The sequence below is a fragment of the Aphelocoma coerulescens genome, chromosome 8 (genome assembly GCF_041296385.1).
Source record: "Aphelocoma coerulescens isolate FSJ_1873_10779 chromosome 8, UR_Acoe_1.0, whole genome shotgun sequence".
Taxonomy (NCBI): domain Eukaryota; kingdom Metazoa; phylum Chordata; class Aves; order Passeriformes; family Corvidae; genus Aphelocoma; species Aphelocoma coerulescens.
This window is the reverse complement of record NC_091022.1, coordinates 14,041,611-14,067,805: the sequence shown is the minus strand read 5'-3', so window position 1 is coordinate 14,067,805 and position 26,195 is coordinate 14,041,611. Positions and strand designations below refer to the sequence as shown.

The 26,195-nt window shown below is 38.5% G+C and overlaps 1 protein-coding gene across 4 annotated transcripts; it reads left to right on the top strand.

Annotated features, from left to right (window-relative positions):
• Window positions 1–23: 23 nt before the first annotated feature.
• SLC35A3 (solute carrier family 35 member A3) lies at window positions 24–24,007 on the top strand. 4 transcript variants are annotated; one of them, XM_069022597.1, is made up of 8 exons: window positions 24–145; window positions 9,943–10,147; window positions 10,991–11,145; window positions 11,233–11,355; window positions 12,470–12,641; window positions 15,717–15,835; window positions 16,344–16,477; window positions 16,938–18,435. In XM_069022597.1, the coding sequence occupies exons 2-8, from the start codon at window positions 9,961–9,963 to the stop codon at window positions 17,098–17,100; spliced, it is 1,053 nt and encodes a 350-aa protein (XP_068878698.1). In that variant the 5' UTR covers window positions 24–145; window positions 9,943–9,960; the 3' UTR covers window positions 17,101–18,435. The 4 variants fall into 4 exon arrangements, with proteins under 4 accessions (XP_068878698.1, XP_068878697.1, XP_068878695.1 ...); XM_069022596.1 differs by having other exon boundaries at window positions 24–181; window positions 16,938–18,434; XM_069022594.1 differs by lacking the exon at window positions 24–145 and adding an exon at window positions 3,773–4,114 and having other exon boundaries at window positions 16,938–18,434.
• The last annotated feature ends 2,188 nt before the right edge of the window (window positions 24,008–26,195 follow it).

Below are 26,195 nucleotides of genomic sequence, written 5' to 3'. Positions count from 1 at the left end.
GCCCGCCCGGCCGCTGCCGGCTCTCGCTGCAGCCGCGGCCCTGGGAACGGAGCGGGCGGGGCTCGGCTGCAGCCGGAGCCTTTGCGGGACGGGACCGCGGCTCCCGGAAGCACCGGGAGCCGGAGCGAGCCGAGCTGGGCCGGCGGTGAGGGGCGAGCGGGGCCGCCGGGCGGGCGCGCAGGTGGGAGCAGAGCCCGGCCGGGGCCGCCCCGCGGGGAGCGGTGCGGGGCTGCGCGCGAGGGGGGAGCCTGAGGGAGGCCTGCGGCGGGGGGAGACGCTTGGGGCTGGTGGGTGGGGCGGGAAGCAGGTCTGTGGGAGCTGGCTGGGGAGGGGAAAGGGTGGGATTGAAGAATCACCGGGAGAAATGTCTGGAAATGGAGCGGTTTAGGGAAGAGGCAGGAGAAGGTGAAGTTAAAGTTGCTGTGGGGAAGCGGCTGCGTGTGAAGTTGGGAAGGGGCACGGATCTGGCCAGAGCTGTGTCAGTGCTGCTGAGGTTGTGATTCCCTTGCTGGTGCTCTGCTGAGAAGATGCTCACTATGCGTGATGAGGAGCTCATGTAAAGTTCACGGAAATGCTCATTTTACAAGTATTTGCATGGTATCACAATTTTATACTAAGTTTTTGAAATGAGAAACCCTCTAGCAGTACAGTAGTTACGGATTAAGCAGAAACTCAGAGAATATAGAGATTAAAAATGTAATAATGCGTATTATGGAATAAACTGAAAGGTAAAAGTTATCAGAAAGCATACCAAGTTGTTTAATTTTATTGAATCCTATAAACTATGTTTTAAACCAGACTGAGGAAGACTTGGATTCAGATAAAATATTTTAAAGGAATGACTGGGTGGAGAAGACTGACACAACAGAAGGGTGTGTTATGTGGAACATAAAGAACATATGCAACAAACCTTTCTAAAACTGAGTGAGCACCACACTGGGAAGTGTTATTTTTCACGGTGGCCTCTACACAGGAGGATTGGGATCTAAGACAACCTTTGCTTTTCAGAGAATGTATGCGCAGAATGACAGAGTGGGTCTTAGAATTAACATTAGGTGATGGACTGCTTTTCCTGAAATCTGTGGGATTGCCTCTCTCCATAGGCATTACACTTGACTTAACAGTGTGCACACTGAGTTGAGCTAAAGGCTGCAGGGTGAGTTTGAGGGAGGTGATGGTTGTGGAGAACGTGATTTACAATAACTTCTCCCTCTGGATACTGTAGTTCATGATTCCCTTGCACGTTGTTAGGCATTGTGAGAAGAACTTGTGATTGAAATTCACAGTTCTGGGAGATAAAGATCCATTGGTTTGGGATGTATGATGTTCTGGTTGGTAGAAGTAATATGTGTAGCAAAAATACTGGTTTGGGGAAAGACTGGTTCTAGTAAGTATAAATTTGCTTTCTTTAGAGCAATGTATTGTTAGGAGTAACTCTGCCTTTAACAATCCTACAGGCTGCCTACACAGCCTAATTCCTTATTCTGGTTACGCTATTGTTTGCAGTAACAAGAAAAAGGCAGAGATCATCTGAGCCAGGTACCTGTGGAATTCAAGTCACACATCCCCTCAAAACAGTTCTGGAGTTGGCACTGTTAAGGAAGGACAACACATTGGGATAGGCTTGCTAGATACAGTTATTCCTCCCATATTGTTTTTGAATTGCTTGCTAGCTGGGCTTATTCTTCAGTGGTTACTTCAGTTCATACCATATTCATGCTGCTTGTGCAGGCTCTGTGCTTTTGCTGGAACTCAGGAGGCTGCACAGCTGGATCACATCAATGGAGGGTGTCTCTAGAGGGGAGGAGAGATTCTTAACATGTGTACTTCTTAGGATCTGGCATGATGTCAGACAACTAAGAGTTCAGGATTTTGCCACTGGATTTCTGAACCTTGTCTTATATTTATACCCCTTCAGTGCTGTACAGCTGTCTAATTTTATTTGTAATTACTAGCGCCTACAGGTTGATTTTCACTATAGGATCTACTTTGTGTTACTCTACTCCAAGTAGGCCACCTTGACTGAGGTGTTTGGCACACTGTGTTGCCTTAAGCACCCAGACTTGGTTTGTAATTCATAAATAGCTTAAGTGTAAGCTGTAGCTGAACCCCAGCTGGACTCAATGTTCGGTCTTTCAGCACCTTAAATCAAGCTCCTTCATTGGCTTGATACATCTGCAGGAGCTGCATTCCAGCAGTCCTTTGGTTCATGGCCTTGCACTCCTGTGTGCTTGAGGAGGGGTGGTTATTTGAATTAAAACTGAGAACTGAATGGCTCCTTGCTCCCAGAGTCTGAATGTGGCTCCTGGGATCTATCTATACTGTGATCTATACAATGAATACAGTGTATGTACTGTGTGAAAATGAGAGGCTGTTCAGGCAGCTTGTATCAAATTTCTGTGCTGGCAGGCAGAGTTTGGCTTAATGACTGTTATGTCAACATAAAACTATTGCACTGCTGGGCAGAGTTGAAGTCTTCCTCTTATAAGAAATGCTGCTGTTAACATTTAGCTCAATGAGGGCCTGCATTTCCTGAATACTGAATATTTATACTCAGTGTGTGATTTGTATAATATTCATCAAACCAAATTTTCATCAGTCAAAAAATATGACGTCTGGATTCTTAGGTTTGGTGTAAAGGATAAAGATGGTGGGCTTAAAGAACATTTAGCCACAAATTTCACACTTTAAGATTCACAATGCTTTACTCTTCCTGCCTGATACATAGATTAGAATGGTACTTTTTTCCAACAAATGAAAGAAAGAAACAAACAGAAAACCTTTGGGAGCTCATGAAAATACTCATCCACGTTCCCTTTCTGCTCAGTTTTCTGTCAACATGTAAGAAAACTTTACCTGAGTCCCAAGCAATTTATAACATTCTCTGAAATTAGACTTTAGTTAATAGTTAATATGTAATTGCATTCCCTTTGTTAGACTTGGCAGTGGTGGAATTTCCTGGTTGAGTGATATATGGCTGGTGAATCACTGATACAGCCTCCACTATCTTTGGCAGAAGCCAAGGTTTTGGAGCAATCATTGGTTGATCTTTAATGGTTACCATTTAATGTGTAACTGCTCTGTACTTAAGTGCACTTGCCAGTTTTAAAAACCATCTGCATGATTTTAAAATGGCCAAGAGTTGTGGCTTAACCCCAGCTGGCAACTAAGCACCACACAGCCACTTGCTCACTCCCCCCTGGTGGGATGGGAGAGACAATCAGAAGGGTAAAAGTGGAAAACTTGTGAGTTGAGACATAGACAGTTTAGTAAAGCAAAAGCTGCATATGAAAGCAAAGCAAGCCAAAGAATTCTTTTACCGCATTCCATGGGCAGGCAGGTATTCAGCCATCTCCAGGAAAGCAGGGCTCCATCACGTGGAACAGGGGACAGGGGAAGACAAACAGCATCACTCTGAACTTCCCCTCCTTCCTTCTTCTTCTCCCAGCTTTATGTACTGAGCATGACTCCATATGGTCTGGGATATCCCTGTGGTCTCTTGAGGTCAGCTGTCCTGGCTGTGCTCCTCCCAGCTTCTTGTGCATTCCCAGCCTCCTCACTGGTGGGGTGGGAGGCAGAAAAGAGTAAGTCCTGCTCAGCAATAATGAAAACATCCCTGTGCTATTGACACTTTTCAGCACAAATCCCAAACACAGCTCCCTATCAGCTGCTGTGAAGAAAATGAACTCTACCCCAGCCAAAACCAGTACATGAGATATAGCTATGCCTAGGGAGCAAGATGACGTTGCAGGAGCAAGGTCCACCAGTGATCTTTTGCGTTCTACTTGATATCTTTGTCTTTAAAATACTACTTGAATGCAGTTATATTTTTAATTCATTTTACCAGTTAAGATTTTTTTAATGTAAATCAAGAAATTGGAAATACTGCCTGAAGGAAACCTTCATGTGAAAAAAATCTTTGTTTCTCAGTTTCTGCTAGAAGAGTAAGGAAAAAGCTTTGTTAGAGGATTTGCTTTTAACCACACTTCTGAAGAAGTGTACAAACTTTAAGAGAAACACAGTTTTGGTTTTTTTCATAGTGTACTTAGTGCACTTTATAATGTCTCCAGCAAGAAAAATGGGTAAGAAACTGGAAACCAAAAGAAAGAACAAGGTAAGTTTTAAAATGATGAAGTGATTTGCAGTGATTTAGTTGAAAAGTGCCATGTTATTTGGGGAGGAACATCTGACAACTGTAGATAGCTTAAGGGAGGGAACAAAAAAGAAACCTGTTTACAGAGCTGTTTACAGTATGAGGAAAATGGAAAACATAGTGACATTTTAAAGTGAGAAATGCAAGGTTTAAGATTATTAGAAATATTTAGGATGTGCCTTATTAAAATTACAGTGACATGACAGATTACATCTTGTGGTGGTGAGAGGAGAAAGAAATGTATTGTCAAATTATAGCAGTCCAAATATGGCAGTTAAATTATTTGTATGTATGTAAAATCTACTTCAGGCCCCAGTTCAGCAGCACTTAACTAGATTTCGAGAGGTCTGTGCGTCCTCTGCACCATGTGGGATATTTGTCATAAAATCATAGAATGGTTTGGGTTGGAAGGGACCTTAAAGATCATCTGTTTCCAACCCCCTGCCGTGGTCAGGGACACCTTCCACTAGACCAGATTGCTCGAAACCCGTCCAACCTGGCCTTGAACACGTACAGTGACAGACTTTCTCCAGTTCTCTGGGCAGCCTGTTCCTGAATTACCCCAGCCCACATTCAGGCCCTTGCACTTGGCCTTGTTGAACATTATGAGGTTCCTTCCTTCCATTTATTTCTATACTTAAAATATTTGTTGTGTTAGATACTACTTCTGGTAAGTACAAATCTATATTCACTCCAAAAAGAAAGAGTATTTATGGAATAGAACTTTCCTCTGAGGAATGTAGTTGTGTTGAAAAAAATCACATGTTGCTTGTGTGTTACCCGGCACAGGGAAGAGGGCAATGCATGTAGAAAGTATGAAAAGCATTGAAGGAAGCCTTGTAAAAATAGGTTCTTCAAGTTCTGTGAGTTAGCTCTTACTTCACCTTCCAATTGTGCTTTTTCCTTTGTTGACAGCTTATTATATTTGTATAGGTGTAGCATCAAGACTAGGTTCATCTTTCATTGGAGAAATCTGAGAGCACCATCCTGTTTCTGTAATCTGTTATCCTGATTTCCAAGCAAATGCCCAGGAAGTCTATACCTGTAACACTGGGATGACACAGTGTACTTTACTTTCCACAAGGCAGACTCAGTCTGTTTATTTTCCAGCGGATCCCATATGGAGAATTTGGTGTAGTGGCACAGAAATTTTAACTTTGCCTTTGGCAGTTTTGAGAGGCTGGTTGTCTACTTCTGTGTTGGGCTTTGCATTTTGACTAATACACAAATGCCTTTTATTTGGTTAAGCAATGTTAAACTGAATAGTCATAAAATGGAATAAGAGCTAAGAAAAATAACTCCTGTAACTTGGCTTTTTTACTCTAAAAGACTGTCAGCAGTGGAAACATTTCACAGCTAGGCTGGAAGGAATTTAATTCATATAATGACATCATTGTGAAGATTTGGAGCATGATAGTTGTTACTTTTTTTCTTTTTTAAATTAAAGTCTACTTGTGACAGAATATGGAGGAGTAAAGAAATAGTTGCCAGTAGAGGTTATTTTTGTCAAATCTCTTGGTGAATTTAACCTGCATTTTTGTTACGAGACTTGCTGGAATTTATTGTTAGTTTTTCTTTTTTTGGTCTGTCATTTACTTCAGATAGTGTCAAGTGCTTGGGGTTTTTCTTTGCAAGTTTTCTCTGATACTCCCGTATTTCTGTCAGATTTTGAGTCCTTCTACAAACTCAAGAATAGCATCAGTTCATAAACTGTTCCTTAATTTTGCACAGAAGTTTGTAACGGTAGATACTTAGCAGCTGAAAAAACTCAGAAGTTTATACCATCAGATCTTTAAAAGACAAAATCTTAAGGTTAAGAAAAGTCCTGTAAACTTATTGCTCTGTAGTAAACCCTGATTAATATCAATGAGTTTTGGTGTGCTGTTCATTAAGTCAAATAGATTATGGCCTAATTTCCTCTGCAAACATTAGCATTTACCAGCATTTTAGGAGGGAAAGTGTAGGGACAAAATAAAATGCAAAATATTAAATTTTAGCCTGGGTTGGAGGTATTACAAAGGGAGACGAAAATCTGCAAGTCAGAAAGGTATTCATTTTTGAATTAATATTATGAGATGGAAATATGTGATTTTCCACTTTAAAAAATCTGCTTCCTTTGAAGAATTATTTTTCAGACTTTGCACAGCACTTTGAGCTGAAAGTATTGCTTCCTGTTTAGAGTGCTTTGCTTTGGTTTGTGTTCTGGAAACTTTTTCAGGGTCCTTCTCCTTTTTACTTTCAAGGAGAACAGCTCTTCACATAGACTCCACCTGTATTTCACCTACCTGTGTGTACTGAATTCAAATTTTACATGGCTGCAAATCCCATCTTGGCTTCCTGCGTGTTGGCTCCTGTATAGGGCTGCCTTCTATGTGGCTGCAGGGTGTGTCCATTGCTTACTGAAGAAATGATGCAGAAGCAGCTGACTTCTTTTTTTTAACATAAACTAACAGAAGAAAAGAGTAATGAGCCCAGTCCCTGAGATGGTTATTTAGTATTATAGTCAGGGAAGTGCAAGTCCTTAGTGCACCCCACTGTAAGATACAGTTCAAAAGACAGAGTTCATTTGACCACTCACCTTCCAGTCTTTGAATTAGCAAACCTAAATCTGAATTTTCAAACAGATGCATCCTTCGGAGTACCAAGTAGTGCATCCAAAGCCCAGTAAGAAATCTATATTGTAACTCTGTACAGGAAATGCACTGGGAACATCAGTGTCTTTATTGGTTTAAGACAGTCCAAGGGTGGGCTGTTACTGAAGACAACAGTTCATTTGTTCTGTGACTGCACAGGCTGTTGCTGTGAGGGTAGCAGGAGCTCATGGCCACGAGTGCTTACACCTCTGGTAGTCACCTGTAAATCTAAAGCTGCTGTGAAACTGCAGTTGAAGACAGCCCAACTGTTTGAAGTTCAGTACTTTGCTCCTTTTCTGGGTTGTCCATCCCCAGTTTGCACAGAGGCCCGTGGGCTGATAAGCAGCACTTTCAAAGAAGGAGAAGGGACCAGGAGAGCTGATTAAATGTTCTGTGTGCTTAAGAGAGAGTGTTTATATTGTTGGCATATGTACGTTTCAGGACTCTAGTTCCTGCTCTGTGAGCCAGTTTGTAAGTCCAGCATAAAACTTCATGCACTTGCTGTCTACAAGCCTGTCTTGTTGACCAGTGACAGGACAACTTTGTTAACACCCTTATTTCAGCCATCACGCTGGATACTTAGATTCCATTTTGTGTGAACTTTTGAAACTTCAAAACTGCATTAGTAACTACAGTAAGAAAATATTTCCTGCTACTGCTGCCTTCTTGAGATACATTGTCAGAGGAGAGTTCCCTTTTTTTTCATGACTACTGAGGAAGACAAGACAGAAGTTCAAGATAATTACATGGTTTGTGTTCTTTATGGCTTTCCTGATGGGCTTATCAAAGTGTTGTGCTTTTTGGTTTATTTTCATGCTGATCGCTTTGGTACTTGTTCATGAACAGCACACTAGTGATTTACTTTTAAAATTACATTTTAAGCTGCTTCATAAATAGGTGCTTGTATTTTAGCAAAAAAATTAATGTGAACTTTGTCGCTTCACAGGCTGACAGAATGCAAAAGTTTGGGTCTGAGTCAGGAGGGGTATGTGTGTTCCCATTATCTATATTTTGTTCAGAAGCATTTTGAAAACTGAAAACCAAAAAGTTTAAAAACTTATTTATCTGTATGTGTGCTTTCATGAAATTCAGTGTTTTTCATCTTAACTATATAGTGCTCTTTATTTCCAGTTTTTCAGGTCTCAATTCTAAAAAATTAGGTAGATGGAAAAGGTGAAAGAAATTGCTTGTTCAAGCAGGCTCACACTTTTCTCCAGTATCATAGACAAGCCTTTTAGTGAAATTCAATTCTTGTACTTCTCTCAGTGTCTTTTTTTTTTTTTTCCTTTACCTTTTTGTCCCTCTGTCTTCTTTGTGTTGCTGGCATTTCTCCAGAAAGCATTGTCTCTGAACATGCATGTCCCTTCTTCGTCCCTTTGCAGGAACTGTTCTTTTTCTCTTCCTTGTTCTCAGATGTAGCAAATTTATCCTTCAAAGTTCATGATCATCTGATCATGAACTGATCATCTCAGTTTTGTTGTTGGGGATGCATAATTCCACATTAATTAATTAATTAATTAACATCCTCGTGTAATGGATTGTTCCACCAGAACCAGTAAAAAACATCAAGTCATCAGTATTGTCTGCAGCTTTCTTCTCCTTCATACTTTGTATTTCTGTCTGGTTCATATTGCTCAGTGCAGTTGCATCTTTAGTATTTGTTTCTTCAGAAGTTACATGAGATTGTAGTTCATACAAAAGTATCTCCGATTAAGATTCCTTAATGGAACCGTGTGTGTTTCTTCCTCAGTTTCTGCATCCTGGCATCCTTTTCTTCCTTATTTGCCAGTATGCTTTTACAAATATTTTTACAATGGCATGATTTTTGAGATAAACAGTTTTATTGTGTAGGATACAAGTGTGTACTTCATATCTTTGTGGCTGTTGGTAATTCCCACCTATTTGCAGGTTACTTCAATGTCTTTTAAGTGTCAGTGTCATATAGGTAATAATTTGACTTTGAATACTTGACTGGGGAAAAACTATAAATGCTTAGAGACAAGATAAAGGCAAGTCAGAAATACTTGAAGAGTGCAGCTCTCTAAATGTCTACAAAAACAGCAATGAAATGCATCTTGAGCTAGAGAAATGCAGTCAGCAAGAAACAGCTTCAGTTCAATCTACGAATATTTAGAGGTACCAGCACATCCTTGAGCAGTGTGAACAGAGCTGGATTGTTAATGAGTCAGAAGTTGTGTGCCTGCAGGTGTAAAACACAGGGACAGCTCTGCCTTATGCACCCAGTGAGTGTCTAGACTTCTGAAATTGAGAACTATATGCATTGTCTTGGCTTGTTACTGTTTTTCTTTTGCTTGTAAACATAGTTGTAAACTCTTAGTTATTGATTTGATTTAACTGCAGCATTATAAAAAGTGGCTCTTTTTCTGAATAAGTGGGCAGTGAAGGGAGCAGAAGGTAATCTTTTATAGCAAGCATTAATTTGTGTGTATAGAAGTTCTTTATATGAAGGATAGCAAAAATTATGTGATATTCTGAGTAGCAGCAAGCTTTTTTCAAATTTCCTTGTCATATATTTTGCTTGCAAAATGAAAATTACTGTCTCTATTAGTCTTCTGTGATAAGTTAATCCTTTAAATTGATGACAAATTGCAAAGAAAACTGCATCAACTTGGTGGAAGTTCCTAGTAGAGATGAGGATGGTACAGCTTTACTAACATAAGGTTTGTGATAGTCAGTTCAGTCTGAGTAAGCAGTTGCAGTCACCTAGTCATCTATAGTCAATGAATTTTTTTCTGAGCAGGATAATCAGCAGGATAAGCAGCAGCTTCCCCTGCAGCCACTCCATACCATGTCTTCCTCTCCAACTCTGCTTTCCCACAACTCTCCCTTCATTGCCAGGCATGCCTCTCATTCTTATTTAAAGCAGCCCAACCCTCACCCTCTTTTGCTGGGATGGTGCCACCTGGCAAGGCAGAGACTGCAACCTGACAAACTTGCGAGGGGTGGAAGAGTGGGGAAAACTCTTCAGTATGGGAACAGCTCCTTGTAGCAGGAGTACTGGGCATTGTGCTGTACTACGGCAGAAAACACCTTCAGCTTGAAAATACCTTGTGAGCCTTCACCTACATAAAGCAATCTGTGATTCCCAATATCTGCAATATTACCTTTGGGTTCGTTTCTGTTTTTCTGTTTCAGAAAGAAAAAAGTCAAGAAATGTCTGCTAATTTAAAGTACCTTTCCTTGGGCATCCTGGTTTTTCAGACCACAAGTTTAGTGTTGACCATGCGCTATTCTCGGACACTGAAAGAAGAAGGACCTCGTTACTTATCCTCTACTGCAGTAGTTATTGCTGAACTTCTGAAGATTTTGGCCTGTGTTCTATTAGTCTACAAAGACAGCAGTATGTGTCAAATTTTGCACCAAGTAATTTTCCTAATCAATATGCTGTATTGTAGTGGCAACTGCAAAGCAGCCATGTGAGTACAGGCATACAACAAAGCATTTCCCTTCTCCTTGTGTAAGAAATAGTCTTGGAAAGACAATAATTAGGCTGTATATTTACTTAAGAGAATGTGGATACTGAGGAGTGCAAGAATAAATTTTATGCTAACATCTCAAATTTTGTGTTTGCTCAGGCATTTTAAGAAATCCATATGTAGAAGTAGCTAAAAACTAAAAGCTTTAAGTGTGTCCAAAGCATGAATGATAATAGAAACCTGTGATAAACAGCAGATGCAGAACGGAAGGAGCAATTTCATTGTTACAGGAAGAATCATAGTTCTAAACTAAAAAAAAAAAGAAAACTATATTCACATTTATGCCAGTTCTTATTCTGTACATTTTAAACTGAATTTATCTGGTTTCTATTTGATTTTCAACAGCTTAAAAATGTCACTGTCTATGCATAAATATTGATGACTGTAGGATTCTACATATGCACTTTTTAGGTGGTACTCTTTGATGTATTATCTTAAGTTATTGATATGGTTTCAATAAGTTTATCTCAAATTATTTTGAATAATTGTTTTCATTCTGATACTTCAGGCTGTAGGAAGATACTTGCAGCCATTTTTCCTTACGTATACAAAGCCTGTTAAAGTCAAACATAGTATTTTCAGGTCTTGGCGTAGTGATAGCTATAAAAAGGGGCAACAGTTTAAGAACAGAATATTGCTGTTTCTCTTTTTTTCCCCACCCTTTCCTTTTAGTGAATATCTATTTCTTTTACTGTTTCTTTGGGTAGAATGCAATTTACGGACTCTGAACAGAGTGCTACATGATGAAATCCTTAACAAACCCATGGAAACTCTTAAACTTGCTATTCCTTCAGGAATTTACACTCTTCAGAACAACTTGCTATATGTAGCATTGTCAAACCTAGATGCAGCCACATACCAGGTATTGCATATTTGGAACTCTCTGTAAGTTTCAAAAAACCCCCATGAATTATGGGGTAGTAGTAGTAACTGTTTCTGGTTCTTCTAGGTTACGTATCAACTGAAAATTCTCACCACAGCATTGTTTTCTGTGTCCATGTTGAGCAAGAAACTGGGTGTATACCAGTGGCTGTCACTGGTAATATTGATGACAGGAGTGGCATTTGTGCAGGTAAATATTAGCAGATGGTTTGTGGGGTTTTAATGTTTATTCAAGAAACACGGATTTCTATACTGATTATTCAGCTTTCTGATTCTACCAGCTGTACACGAGCACCAGAGTATAGTCAGGAGCTACCAATCACAACTGGCCAGGTCTGGAGGACACCAGAAATGGTTCAAAAGCAGAAGATAACACCTCTTTTGCAACCCAGTGCTCTACTGTAGAATGTGAAAGGGCCTCTGGAGCAACCTGCAAGTAATAATGATAGCACTGTTTATTAGCACATTTCTTCAGACATTAGGAATTCACAGATCTTCCTTGCCAGTACAGGCTGTGTTCACTTTGTCATATCGTTTCAGCATGGCGCATTTACTTTGGACTATTTAAAAAAGCAAAATTGGCCTTACTTATAAATAGTGCAAGTACCAGAGTTTGTAGTTTTTAGAGGGCAGGATCATGGGATAAGAGACTATTCTAAGAATTTTTAGCAGATTTTAGTATATCCTAGAAATTTTTATTTTAAAACTTAAGGATTTGGGAAAAGATATGGTGATTAAATTCAATAATGAAAAATGAGAACAAAACACTCTGATAGTATTTAACAGACTCCTCAGAAAGTTTTTGTCTATGGCATTGCATTTTATTCAGTTAGCATTAGACATATTGCCAGATTTAACTAGTCTGCACAATCACCAAAGAGGGACACATGAAAAAGACAATTCATCCCATCTTAAAGGCAGCTGGTGTAAGTAGTTTTCTAACTGTGCTTATATTTGTAAGGTAGCCAACTGTTGGGTGGCACAAGTTGGTGGCAGATAATGACCATGATAAGTCACACTGTGATTCAGAAACAGTTCTCGCTTATAAAATGTAAATCCTGCACCTGTTTAAGTTGATGAGTATTGTCCCAGTTCAGGCACAATTTTACTTCTTACAAATATGTAGAAAGAAAAATTGTAGCTTTGCAGTCCTTTAAAAGTATTTGTGGTCCAAAATACAAAGCTTTACAGGCATGTGATTGTATTTAGTAATTGTTACTGTTGGTAGAAAACAAGTTTGCGTTTTACAGATGCTCATGACTTGATTTCATCAGTGAATTTTGTGTAACTGTTTTTACATCCAGTGGCCTTCAGACTCTCAAGCAACACCTGCTAAGGAGCATTCAGCAGGATCACAGTTTGTAGGCCTGATTGCAGTTCTCATAGCGTGCTTTTCTAGTGGATTTGCTGGGGTTTATTTTGAGAAAATTTTAAAGGAAACTAAGCAGTCTGTGTGGATCAGAAACATTCAGCTTGGTAAGTTTAATTTTTGTCATCTCTTAGACATATTGCATTCTGAAGCATTATGACAATTGTGCAAAATGAATGTATAAATAAAAAAAAATCAACATTTTAGTATGCTGCCTATATGTTATTTTAAAACTGGAAGTTAAACTCTGCTAGATGGAATTATAGCATTTGCTTTCTGATTTCAATCTAGTTCTTGATTTGTTAATAGAGTATTTGTCCATTTGTACAGAATCTGTCAATTGAATTTTTTTTTACTATTTTTTAGAGAATATAGGAATATTAAAACAAAATATGTTTCCAAGTCAGTGTTTTGAGATGTTTTAAAATTAATGTATTTTTTCTCTTGTGCCTGGGTAGGCAGTTTTTTCTATTAAAAGTGCCAAGCTATAAAATCTGCTTTGTTTGTGAATAAAGTTGAGGTAATTAATTACTGTTACTTCAATACAAAGGTCAGTTTCTTTCAGTTGTGTGCATAATCACTGGGGAGAGGCATATGCAAAAGACCAGTTCATCTTAACTATTTAAATAGGTGTACCTACTGTGCACTTACCAGTAAGAGAATCAGTAAGAATCTTCTATTCCCAAAGCAGTCTTGGATCTTCCAGACCCTAGATATTAAAGGTAACATAATCGATCTGTGTTCCTGAGTGAGTTTTCCCTCACTTCAAAGCACTCTTGTCCAGTTTAGAGGGTTGGAAACGTGACATCAACAATATCCTTTTGTTCCTTTTGTGCAACAGGAACAAAGCTTATTGTTGCCGTTGTTTCTCTAATGGAATCCCTCTAGTCTTCACCTGTAGGCAATAATTATTTATGACATATTTGAATGGATGTGTTGAGCAGAATTTGACCTTCCAGCACCTTAGAACAGACTAGTGATCAAATCCACAGTGTGAAGTTAAGTCATAGATGACTTAGTGGATCAGAGCTGTGTACTGAGTCTGGTAGAATGTAGTGCAGTACTGCAAGAACAGGAGATGGTGTGGGTTCTTTAGTAATTAGATAGTTGGTCAATAAGCCGTATTTTTTTCCTTTCTTTTCCTACTACTGTGCTTTAATTATAAATGGTTTCAGTTAAAAATGCAGAACTTAATTTTGAATATAACATTTTTACGTTACCATAATATTTTGAAACTGAGTATAGCGAAAGGAATCTAAACCTCTCCTTACTATCTGCTTGTGTGTATTCAAACTAAGTTTTCCTGAACAGAGTGTAGGAAATACATCAGGAAGTGTTATGTTAGGGAATTTTGGGGGGCAGAGAAGGGTTGCTAGCTGGGGCTTGGTCCAGGATTTAAGGTAAGATGTGGTGTTTTGTGTGGAGCTGCAATATAAAATCCATTACCAAGGAAAGCTGATTATTATTATTATTATTATTATTATTATTATTATTATTATTATTATTATTACTATCAGTTTCCATGCTAAAAGTGCTTTCATGGGCAGCAGATATCTGAAATAATTTCCAGTAAGAATCCATAACTGTTGAAGAATCAATGATCTCTTTTAAAACATTGTTGAGATTTTTCTACAGTGCACAGATGTACACGTAGTTTGGTAGTTGGCCTGGTCATATATTGAATGTTCCAGTAATTTCTTTGTGAAACAATGAGATCTGAGCAGACTGTGTCTAAACACACTCTTCGAGGTTATGAATAGCTAGAACAGTGATATATGAAGACATAAATGTCTTATTATAGTAAGAATCAGATCACCTGTGTTTTGTATTTACTTTTTTAGTGAGCTTGATCTGCCTCGAGGAAGTTCAGTAGAATGTGTTTATTATTGAGGTTGTTTTCTGTTCAAAAATAATGTTGTCATATGTCATGAAGATTTTAGAAACTATTTAAATACATAAATGCATTAAGCAATATATATTAAATACATACAAAAATAAATACAGCTTTTGCAATACAGGCTTTACAAAATGCATAAAACATGAAATCACATTTTCAAAAATATGTTGGCGTGTTCTTTCTGCAAGTGCAAGGTAGTTGCCCACTTCAGACATTGTATTATTCAGGAGCAAGTCATTCATAAGCAAGAGCTTTGAAATAGAGCTTTTCTTAAAACACAAACCAAAAACCCTTATGTCCAACCAGGTTTTCATTTTCATATCCATAGAGAATTATTAAAACTATAGAAAATAATGGGAAAAGAAATTGTTTAAAATTCAGTTTTTAATGCATACCAATATCATAATAAGGATGTATGAATAGTCGATTTTATTTCTTTATTTTAGCAGATCAATTGGAAAATACAAGTAAATTGTTTAATCTGAATTATCTACATTTTTAATTCTGCCTACAAAAAGCATTATTTCTTATCAAACAGAAGGTGTTATTTTGTTCAAAATAATGCTGCCTTTTTCAGATGCTAAGAAATGTGATGAAAATCAGCTTTTCACAGAGAAGGAATAGAAAAAAGTGTTCCCCCTTTTCTGCTCGGGACTAGAGGACATCAGTCACAGAGTAGCTGCTTACATTATGCCATGTTTGAAGGATTCAGAAAACCTTCCCATTTGATAGAAGAACACTACTCGCCAAAAAAGCTCCACAGTCTTATCCCAATTTCAGCTTTTGACATTAAGTCTCTACTGGTAAACATTCATTGTGTTTGAGACTGGCTCAGGAGAATCCCACTTCCAAGATCCTTGTCTGAATTGGCAAACTGCTAATTGCTGCTCCTGCTGTGCCAGGGACCTTCTCCTCCACGGAGTGTTTTCCTGGTTTTCTCTCCAGGTTATAGGGTTACTTCAGCCTTCAGTCATGACTAGTTTCAGGAAAACTGAAATTGCATTTAAGTGAATTTTGCTATATGCCATAAACAAAAATCACTCCATTCCAGTAGAAAACAATAGAAGATAAGTATATAAAGATATCTTCATGGAAACAATCAAAACTCATTGTATGTGTGGAGAATAGCTTTTAAAAGAGAACAGGACTGATTGCATTTGGATGTGATGGTTTTGCAAGCGACAGTCCAATTTTAAAATCAGAAATACACGAGCAGCCTTTAAGGACGAGGAACCCATTTGCATGTTTTTCACCTGAAGCTTTTAAATCAATCTTGTACTTTCAGGATTTTTTGGTAGCATATTTGGACTGATGGGTGTTTACATTTATGATGGAGAACAACTGTCAAAGAATGGATTTTTTCAAGGATACAATAAACTTACGTGGGTGGTGGTTGTTCTACAGGTGAGATACCTTGTGTTGCATGTTTCTGTGAAGGTACTCAGGGATTTACTCTTCCATAAATAACGGGGGAAACTAATGGGTGTCAGTGAAGGTATTGAGAATTCTATAGTCCAAAGTCTGATCTATCATTTTTAGCATAAACCTCTCAGTGAAAAGCTGGAAAATATATAGCAGGTATATGATTAAGTATTGTGCATTATTAAATAAGCATTATTTATTTTGTGATGTTTAAAATTATCTCTCTATATGCTCTTCCTCCTGTGGCTAAAAATGTACAGTACAAGCATTTCCACTCATTTAATGGTGGTGATACAATCAACAATTTCTTTGATGGGGAAAGAACTACTCATCCAATATTTATTTTCAACAGTGCATATCCATAATATAAAATAAATGTATTGCTCTTCAACACAGACAATAGCTTCTCCTAAAGTAGGTGCATGGTGTTAAAATAGATGCTCTCAGGCAAATTATCTGTTTATGAATCCAAACCTCACTATTTTTCCAGGCACTTGGAGGGCTGGTGATTGCTGCAGTTATAAAATATGCAGACAACATTTTAAAGGGATTTGCGACTTCTCTCTCTATTATACTGTCAACACTGATCTCCTACTTCTGGCTGCAAGATTTTGTCCCTACAAGGTAAGAATTACTTCCCCTGTATACTAAAAAAAAATAGTTGAAAACTTACTGCTTACCAGATATAACTGCGAAAATAAATAAAAAACCCAATCCCGTCCAGGCCACGCTTTCAGAATGTTTAGGTACAACTTGCACATCGAGGTTTAGCCTCATCCGGCAGCTAACAGTGAGTTTTTCAGGCGGGCGAGGGTCCCGCTCCCTGCGGGCTGTTGCCGGTGCCCGGTGCCGCTGTTCCGCCCGGTGCGCCCCCTGCGGCCCCGGGTGGGCACTGCACCCCTGCCGCCGCTCCGTGTCCCCGGCACAAGGGACGGGCGCCGCTCCGTGTCCCCGGGACAAGGGACGGGCGCCGCTCCGTGTCCCCGGCACAAGGGGCGGGCGCCGCTCCGTGTCCCCGGGACAAGGGACGGGCAGGGGACATCGCCTCTGTGCTACCCTTCACCGACCGCACCGCACGCTCCAGCACAGGTCACTGCATTCACGGCACTCACGGAAGTGACGCTGCAGCACTGAGTTGCCCAAGGGCACCCAGGAGCCCAAAGGCGGAGCTATTTCTAAAGGCAACACCATATTCAGTAGTGAGAACAGCCAAGAAGGAAAGAAGAGTGCTTGCTCCATTCTTCTAGGCCCTGTACAGTGTCCTGATGTTTTGGGGATGAGCTCTGTGTACCACAGGTTTTGTACATGGGTAGGTTCACAACACTGCTTGTCTTGCCAGTGCTGTTCCTGTATGGAATGTAGAATTAATAATCCCACTTCCAGATGTAGGAGTAGGATTTTGCTTGTGACTGACCAACACTCCTTGCATGTTATATGTACTCATAGCATAGAAATATTTTGAATAATATTTACGACTTTTGTATCTGGTACAAAGAAACATCTTTTTATCTAAAAGTATATATTTGCAATACTGTGGTCCCTTCTATTCCTGTGTATTCTGTGATTCTGTATTATCAGGGCTTTACTTAAATATTCAAAAAAGGAAATGGAGTAGCTATCTAGGCTTAAGAAGTGGAAGACATTGAGCTTAAATTATAAGTAGACTATATTTGTCCCATTAAAACAAATGTCGAAAGTGGTTTAAGAATTTCTGTGTGCTCAAATGGAAAATTAATAAGTAACTTAACAGCTTCTGCAAACATGTTGAAAATTAAATAGAGCCAAGTAGCAGCATGTAGAACTTGAAGACATCCAATTTAATAAAAATTGATTAACTTGAGTTAATCAAACTTAATCTTTAGTACCTTGCTTATGCTAACAATGTATTTGAACAGAAACAGTATAATTGTTTCTGTCACATCAACAAACATTTTTGATTAGGGTAATAGATGTAAAGTACTTAAATGCTTGAATGGGTTGCAAGGGGCCGTGTCCCAAAATAGGCTAAATGTATCCTCTGAAGGATTATCGTGTCATATGCCACAGTTTTTTAGTACTTGGTTCAGAAGATGAAATTGTTGATGTTGTCATGTCTATGAGAAGATTCTTTTCTAAAATGTGTACGGATTGTCTGCTGGCTTTGGTTATTTTGTATCAGACTTGTAACTAGCAAAACAACTTGAAAGGCCAAAATGCTACAATAGAAAAGATGCCCTTATTGTGTTTTCATGAGACAAATCTTTCTGTATCTGCCAAAAATTAGATTATACTGACTTGCAAACTGGTTCTTAGGCAGCAGTAATTTGTTTTGACGTAAGCTGTGGACTTCAGAGCAAACACAGCTCCAACAACATGATGTATGTAATTTGTTAAAAACCGGTAGGTAACCACAGTAGCTGCTTTTCTTCAGCTCCTGCTTCCATTTTGCACACATCTTTAGGTAAAAAATTAAGGAAAGAAGGATTGATCTGATGCTCTTGACAGTTGTTCCATGAAAGTATAGTTTTAATTTTCAGAATATGTTAATATAATGATACATTAATTTGTAGTTACTTATTTCAACAACTTTCTGCATCCCTCTAAAAATAAAAATGTACAAATTATTCTGTTCTTTATAAATTGGACAAATATAATTTATCTTCCTGTTTTCCTCATGGAAGAATATCCTTTCTTTTGATTGTATTACATAAATAAATTTGCATCAACTAAAACAAACTTTTTTTTTTCATCCCTATTCTATCCAGTGTCTTTTTCTTCGGAGCCATCCTTGTAATAGCAGCTACTTTCCTATATGGTTATGATCCCAAACCTGCAGGAAATCCCATTAAGGCATAGCAGACTTCCTCATCAACCTGCTTCTCGAGATCTTGCACTGGGGGCCTTGCTAGCACTGGCATGTGGAAGTGTCACTGTGCATTGCAAGGGAAGGATGACTGCCCTGAATGTATTGAAGAAGTGCTGATGAGTAGTTCTGAACAGCCAGAGGGGCTGCAGGTGGAGGATGATGCTGTCTGTAACTGATGGGGGGGAAATGTCAGGGGAATGCCCAGTGCAACTTGCTAATAAAAACATGAAAGGAACCAAAAGTTTCCAAGAAACTACAATTGGGAATGTTTACAGCTTTGACTGAGATTGCATCAAAATAATTACTGTATTGACTGCTGCAGAAATATGTCCTATGCACTCTTTGAAAGAGCACACGACAACATTGTCAGATTGTATGTTTTTGGGATTTGATTCTATTTAATCTTAGTAAATATGTTTTTAACTGTTTGTCTATTTACGTGAAACGAGCTGAATGTCATAGTTCTAAAGTGATGGTTCTAATTAGGTACTCCTTATTAAAACTGTGAAAATTGAAATATGATTGAAAGATACTTTCACAATATCAAATATTTTTATATATTTAGAAGGCTGATTTAATAACAGAAATCTGTTATTAAATGATAATATTATAATTCTGTTGCTTATATAAAACTATTGTAAGAATGTTAACATTCTCACTGAAGTACAAAGAGAGGAATACTGCAGCCTTCATCAGCCTGCAGTGTTGTAGCAGATGGAATAACTGGGAACACCAGTGGGAGGTTACCATGCTAACCTGCGAGTAAGAGTAGGGTTCTGATGGGTGCTTGTTCAGATGGAACGTTCATTCTTGTTATTTTACTGATTATAAATCATCTTTTTGGTAGAACCTTAAAAGTAGTTTTTGTGCTTTAAATAGCCTCTGGAGATTCTTTTAAACCACAATTGAAAAAAACAAAGAGCCCATAATAAGCATTTTAAAGGCATTATCATTGTCTGTAACAGCTCCATCTGGAGATACTATGGTATGGCATCTGTATACTGTACTGTACTTTATTACAGAGGTGTTTTTTAAACAAGTGTTGTTTACTCATGAACTCTTCAAGGCTTTTTCTGTATATTTCTATGTAATGGCTTAATTAGAGTTTTGATGGGTTTTTTTAATTATTATTTTGTTCTGGGAGTCCTTGAGCCAACAGACCAAAATGGGTTCTCTGGAGCTATTCAGTCTAGTAGTGGAATTACTTTAGTAGGAAACATAATTAAAAAGCAATTAATTGTGCAATAGATAAATATAAAAGCATGCTGTTGTTCTGTTTCAAACAAAGAAAAAAACTTCAAAAAGAAACCTTGCTGCAATTAAATCAATTAGACTGTTATGAACACTTCACTTGAAGTATTTGCATATAGTCAGAAACACTAAAAAAATCTGGAACAAACAAAAAAAGCTGTCTTAAAAATCGTTGATTTTCAGGAGACTGTTCACAATGGATGTTAATGTTGGGTGACTCGTGTGGCACCCGTGATGGTGCATTTATACAAAAACATATAGGAGTCCCTTACCAGTAGAATGGCAAGTGGTAAAAATGTCTTCCCCTTTTTCCCCACCACCACTCCCTTCATGCTCTTTTTCGTATCTGTCTTGTGCTAAAGAAAACGTGTAAGAGAAGGGTGTTTTAAAATGTTTACCAAAGTACCTCATCTGATAGACGAGGAGATTCTGTAAGAGTGCTCTGAGATTTCTTAATGAAGTGTTGTAAACACGAAAGGAAGAATTCCAGTTGTATCAGTCAAGTAACAATAGTGTTTTCCTTCTGTTGGCAATTACATGTTTTATCAATGTTTTTTTTGTTTATCTTATCAGAGAAAGACATTAAAGAAATACCAGGGCTATGCCTAGGGCTTGCTAAGCTTTGTGAACTGTGAATCTGTCCCAGTATGTTGTAATTGTAGGAGCTTTGCTACTTGGTGGTCAAAACTATCTAAATGGGCATTCTATGTTAATATTGAATCTTTTACCTGTAACATTCAATGTGGCACAATCTTTGAAAAGTCGCATTTAGCCATTTGCCCCCTGTGTGCAGCATGAGGTAAAGTGTGTGTAGGGCAGCGGCTCGCAGCAGTGCCGAGTGCAGAATGGGAGTCACACAGCTCTGACATGAGGCGGGAAGTGTTGCTAGCAATCTCTCAGTTGGAGTTTGGCCTACACAATAATACTTTTGATTTCATGAATCACAGCAATGGAAGTGTTCAGGTGATATAACTGGTTACTTTCCTAAAAAAAAAGTGTCCAAAATCATAAGGGTTGACAACACTTTAAAGCCAGTTGTACAGGAAGGGACCAAATAGACCAAATAATCACCATGTGGCTGGAGCTCTGTGACATGTAGCCTGGTTTTAATATTTCAGGTGCACCTGTGAATATTTGTCAGTAAGGATGTTTAAAGGAAAGACCAGGAATATGTGCTCTTTGCTTTGGAATAGGATGCCATGCAGCTTTGGAATGCTATCTGCTGTAGTAAGGAACAGTAACTCCTGTCTGTAAATCAGTGACTTCCATGCTTTCATTTGACAGCCCAGTTATGTTTTCCAGCAAGATAGATCTCTTCAAAGACTTGTTGCTGAAAAGGAAAACTGAATTTGAATTTTTAGCTATGTTTCCTTAGCCTTTGGCAGGCTGAGGAAAGGCTCTTGTCTGAGGTGTTACTCTGGCCAAGGGGAGATAGCACGTGTTTCATGAGAACCGAACGGATTCGAGGAGGGCTTACTGATTTCTTTAAACTTTGCAATCAGAGAGCATATGCACATTTTCTCACTGAGATGCTTTTGTATTCGGATTTTTTTTTTTTTTTGAGTAGTTTTAAGTCTATAACTCATTAACTAACCAAAGAGGAATAGCTAGCACAGAGCTTTGGGAAGTAGTGGATAATGTGCTTTGAGTTTGCCCTAAAAGCAAGCTCTGTAGGAGTCTAATTTCCCAAAAATAAACTTGTCTTTCTGAACTACTTTTCTGACTTTTAGGCAGGCAATGGTTTTGTTAGTTTAGTTGTTTATTTAGGAGGCTAACCTATACTTAGCAGAATTTTATTTAAATATTTATGAAGTTACAGAAGTTACAGCCTAGGTATTTATTTGCAACAGCTTGAATTATGTGATTTTTTCTAGACTTACATATTGGGTGTACTAGTATTTATTGAATATTTGGGTATTTGGTAGTTTTATTTGAGAATCTCCGGATACATGATAAATGGTCAAATAATTATAAACTTAAGACTATCTTCAAAGCAAAATAAATCAGTTTAGTGGTGAAAAACCTTGAGTCTAATAAAGTAAGATAAACTTTTCTTTCCACAGTGTATTTCTAAGCAATCCACAAGTGCCCAATAATGTATTTTCTCAAAGAATTCAGATAATTGTATAGTTTTATTCATCTTCATTGTTTTAGACAAACTTTAAGAAAACCTCCCTTTTTATTTGTGTCAGTAGAGGGTAGATTAATGTTCTCGATTCAACTTCTCCAGTATAACACCTTTGGTTTTTTACTGCAATGTTTTAGTAACTTGTCTTTTTTTTTCCTCAAAAAGACAAAACAATCTCATTTTGCTTGTGTTTCGTGTGCATAGAGGCCTCTCACAGACTTTTAGTAGTATGCAATTGTGTCGTGTTTCTGATTTATTTTTATGGCTGTAATTCAAAATACTGTAATAGATTTTGTTGAATTTTTAAAAAATTCATTACTGAAATGTTGCATTTCTTCTCGTTTTTGTTGTCAGCAACTTTCATATTTTAATGTATTTCCTAATCAGCCCTGCGTGTTCTGTTGTATTTAAGCGATCATCATTTTCCAAATTTGAATTTGTTTCTCATTTTCCTCCTGGTGACAATGTTTCTTGCTGGATATTGTGTTGAGGAGGATTATTCATTCCTTTCATATCTGAAATCTATGTTTTGTGAGAATGAGTTATTAAAAAACAGTAAGGGGGTTTTTTGTGTATGAGAAAGGTAATATTTATCTATAATATGATATTATACCATATATGTGCAATGTAGCATTACGTAAGGTGGTGTATTACTATGAGAAACTCCAAGTAGTGTTTCCTTGCCTTAGTTTTAATTGTTCATTTTTAATGCTGATTATTTTCCAGAGGAAGAAAGTCCTGCTCCTTCCAGGTAAGCTCATGGTATGGTTTTAGGTATCTAGAATTAAGACATTTTACTAAAGAAAAATGCAGGTCAAAATGCAGCAAAATACATGGAATTGATTAAATTATATCTTCTGCTTCAGTTACTGTCCAAAGTTCTGTTGAGTTGAATTTTTAACTTTTTTTAAGTATTTCTCAGCTGAACTTATAACTCTTCCTACGAGAAAAAAAACCTGTCCTGACTTGCCATTCAGTGCTTGTTCTTGTTCTTGAATGTCTGCTGCACATTTGCATCCAAGAGTAGACATGGCACATTAACTGATCTTCAGCCTTCTGGCATCATTCTGACTGTAATTAGCTATATTCATTTCATTAGTGATTTATAGCTCAGTAAGAATTGCTTATATGTTAAGCATAGTTTGCATTTGCTGCCATGAGTATAATTCTTTTAGAGTTTTTAAACTTTGTCCTTATTGTCAATACATGCGCCCAAATATAAATCATTTATTCAAACATTGTAGCAAACTTTCTAAGGTAGTCTTAGGTTTTTATACCTTGATGTTGATATTTGTGTGTGATTACACTGAATACAGTTTTAATATATGGTGTTTCCAGGCAGTTTGGAAAAGGTTATTTTTTTTGGTATATATAACACTGCTGAACACTGAATGCATCTCACATGACTTAACACAGTCCTTTTTTAAATCCACATTGAGGTAAAATACTGTATTTTTTTTTCTTCTGTATGTGTAGATAATGTCACTGTAGTAATAAATGGATTAAAATTAAGCACTGTCTTTATTAAGAATATGATAAAAAAACTGTTTGAGAGCTTTGTTAAAAGGAGAGGGTTGCCTTATGCATATTTCGGCAGAAATTAAACGATATTTCAACTAACAGTTATTTTTATTTCACTATATCATTTAAACATAGTTTTCTATAAACTCTAGAAGGCTGTTGTAAGATGTTTGTTAATGGTATCTTTTAACATACATCTTACTGAATTTTGCCAGCAATTTAATTTTGACTGAGACATGCTTCTTTTTGACCACTGTGTCATGACCTCTTGTGAATCACGTTCAAGAGCAGTGTCCTTGTGACACTCTCTGCTCTTCTGGTCTGAAACCCCAGATGTGCCCTGAACCGGGGTGGTAGGGAGCACCAGGGTATCAATATCAAGTTACAGTATGGGGTGTGGCTGTAAAACACTAACACTGTAAGGAGCTATGTATAGCTATAATTTACAATGTATCAAAGACCTTAACAGAATTCACAAGCAATTGCTACGTATGATGGAGGACATGTTTCTCTGCCCTTTCTGGAGATACTTGTAATAAAACTGGGTCATTTCACAGCAGTTTTCAGGGCACTTAATTTCTATCAGTTCCTTTTGTCAAGTTTGCCCTGCTCTTAATGCTCATATGCAACATGATTTAAACTGAAAATTTTATGCCATTAGGTAACAATTATTCATCATCTAAACAAAGGAGCATAGCTGGTTCAGAGTACTGGGTTGCAGGGGACAGTGTTCTTCAAGTTTGGTGTAAAAGCACTCTGGGAGGAATCTTATCTGAAACCAGTGAACCCATCATCTGCCTATGCCTTGGAATCCCCCTAGGGAGATAAGTATTCTGTGCTTTTTCATCCCTCTTCCAAAATGATGGTAATGTCTTCTACAGTTAGCAAGTAGTAGTATGAATTTTCATAGTATAGAGTGTTGAACACTGCAGGTGGTTAGATTAACAGACAATTCTTGTTTCTTTTCTTCAGGAGTTTGTGTTGAATAATGTTAAATATTAAGATTAATGTTATGTTAATATATAAGTTAAATAATGTTAGAGCAGATTATGTCAGAACTTGTGTATGTAAGTGGAGTTTGATATTTGAAAACATATCTGGCTGAAATTCATGACAGCAAAAGCAAGTTTATTGTACATTCTCATTGTTTGAATCCTCTGCATGAGCAAACTTGATGCTTAAATGCATTTATTTTGAGATAATGACATCAATAACAGGTGTTGGTGTAATAGGAAGGTGTGGATAGAAAACTGTCTTCTCAGCCTAGTTACCAAATGACTTTGCTTGCATTGTGTAGTTGTGTTGACTTCTTTTACACGAGTCCCTTACATGTTACATACATGTCTGTGTGACTTTCCCACCAAAATCTAACAGCACTCTGAGGAACAGACTTGAAACTATGCCAACATTTGAAGACCCCTCTCCTTTTCAAGTAGAAGTGGGACAGAATTGTCAAATACTTCATGTGACACCCTAATACTTGTAACATATGCCTGATAATAGCAAACATCCTGGACCCGCTAGATGCACTCTTGTTTTGTGAGCTAGAGTCTGCTTGTGGTTGTCTCACTGTGATATTGGCATGAGTAGGGCTGTGCCTCAGCAAGTTCTAAATTCCTTAAAAGGTGCATTATGAGAAGAGGTGCTTGATCTTAAGGCTAAGGGTTTAACTTAAGCCCACACTATCTGAAGTGGTGAGTGATTGGCAGCCCTTTGGTAACAAGGTGGGAGCTGCAGTGCCAGTCTGTACCTTAGGGATGAGGTTCCGCTGTTGGTAGGGGCAGGGAAGCTGTTCATTTGCAGCTGAGGTTGCAACAGGGATGTTGCAGGAGCTGGAGATAAGCAGCAAGAGGGCTGAAAGGTGGAGGACTAATAACACAGAGAAAAGACTGATATGTGGATACGGCCATGGAGACTTGTGTCTGTATCGTGAATATAATAGTACAGGAGGGACAGCTGTTGCTCTTTAGTGATGCCAGACATCAGCAGTGGATGAATTTATAAGCCACAAAAAACCTAATAATGCCAGCACATGATTCTAAAAGATTTTCTCCGTTAATTGGCATGCTGCCATGGGGAAGCTGATCCCTGTTATCTTGTTACTTGCGGGCGTTGTGGTAAATCAGAACCTGGGATGACCTGCCCGTTTGAAGGTGTTAGAGCTTTCATAAACTAAGTTTAAAACTTGACAGTAATTAAGTAGAATGTCTGTCTCCAGGCTGGATCTTTAGGGTGGATTATATCTGTGTTTGTGTACTCTGGCTCTAGGAATGTCAGGTATATCCCGTACGAACTGCCGTCCTTTGCTCCTTTTTTCCCCGGTGCCTCAGCAGTTCCGGGAAGGAGGAAGCGGGGCTGGTTGTTTCGATTCGGGTGGGAGGGACGGGTGATGTTTGGGGGGGCGGATAAGAACCTGAGGCTCCCGCAGGACCCCCCGAGGGGCCGCGCTCGCGTGCTTTAGCCCGCGGTGTTGTCGGGCTGGGGGTGAGCGGCGGAGGCTGGGCGGGGGCCGGCCGTGGCAGCGGCGGGGGCTGGGCGGGGGCCGGCCGTGGCAGCGGCGCCTCCCGGCCCTGCTCCCAAAGGCGCCCATTTCCCGT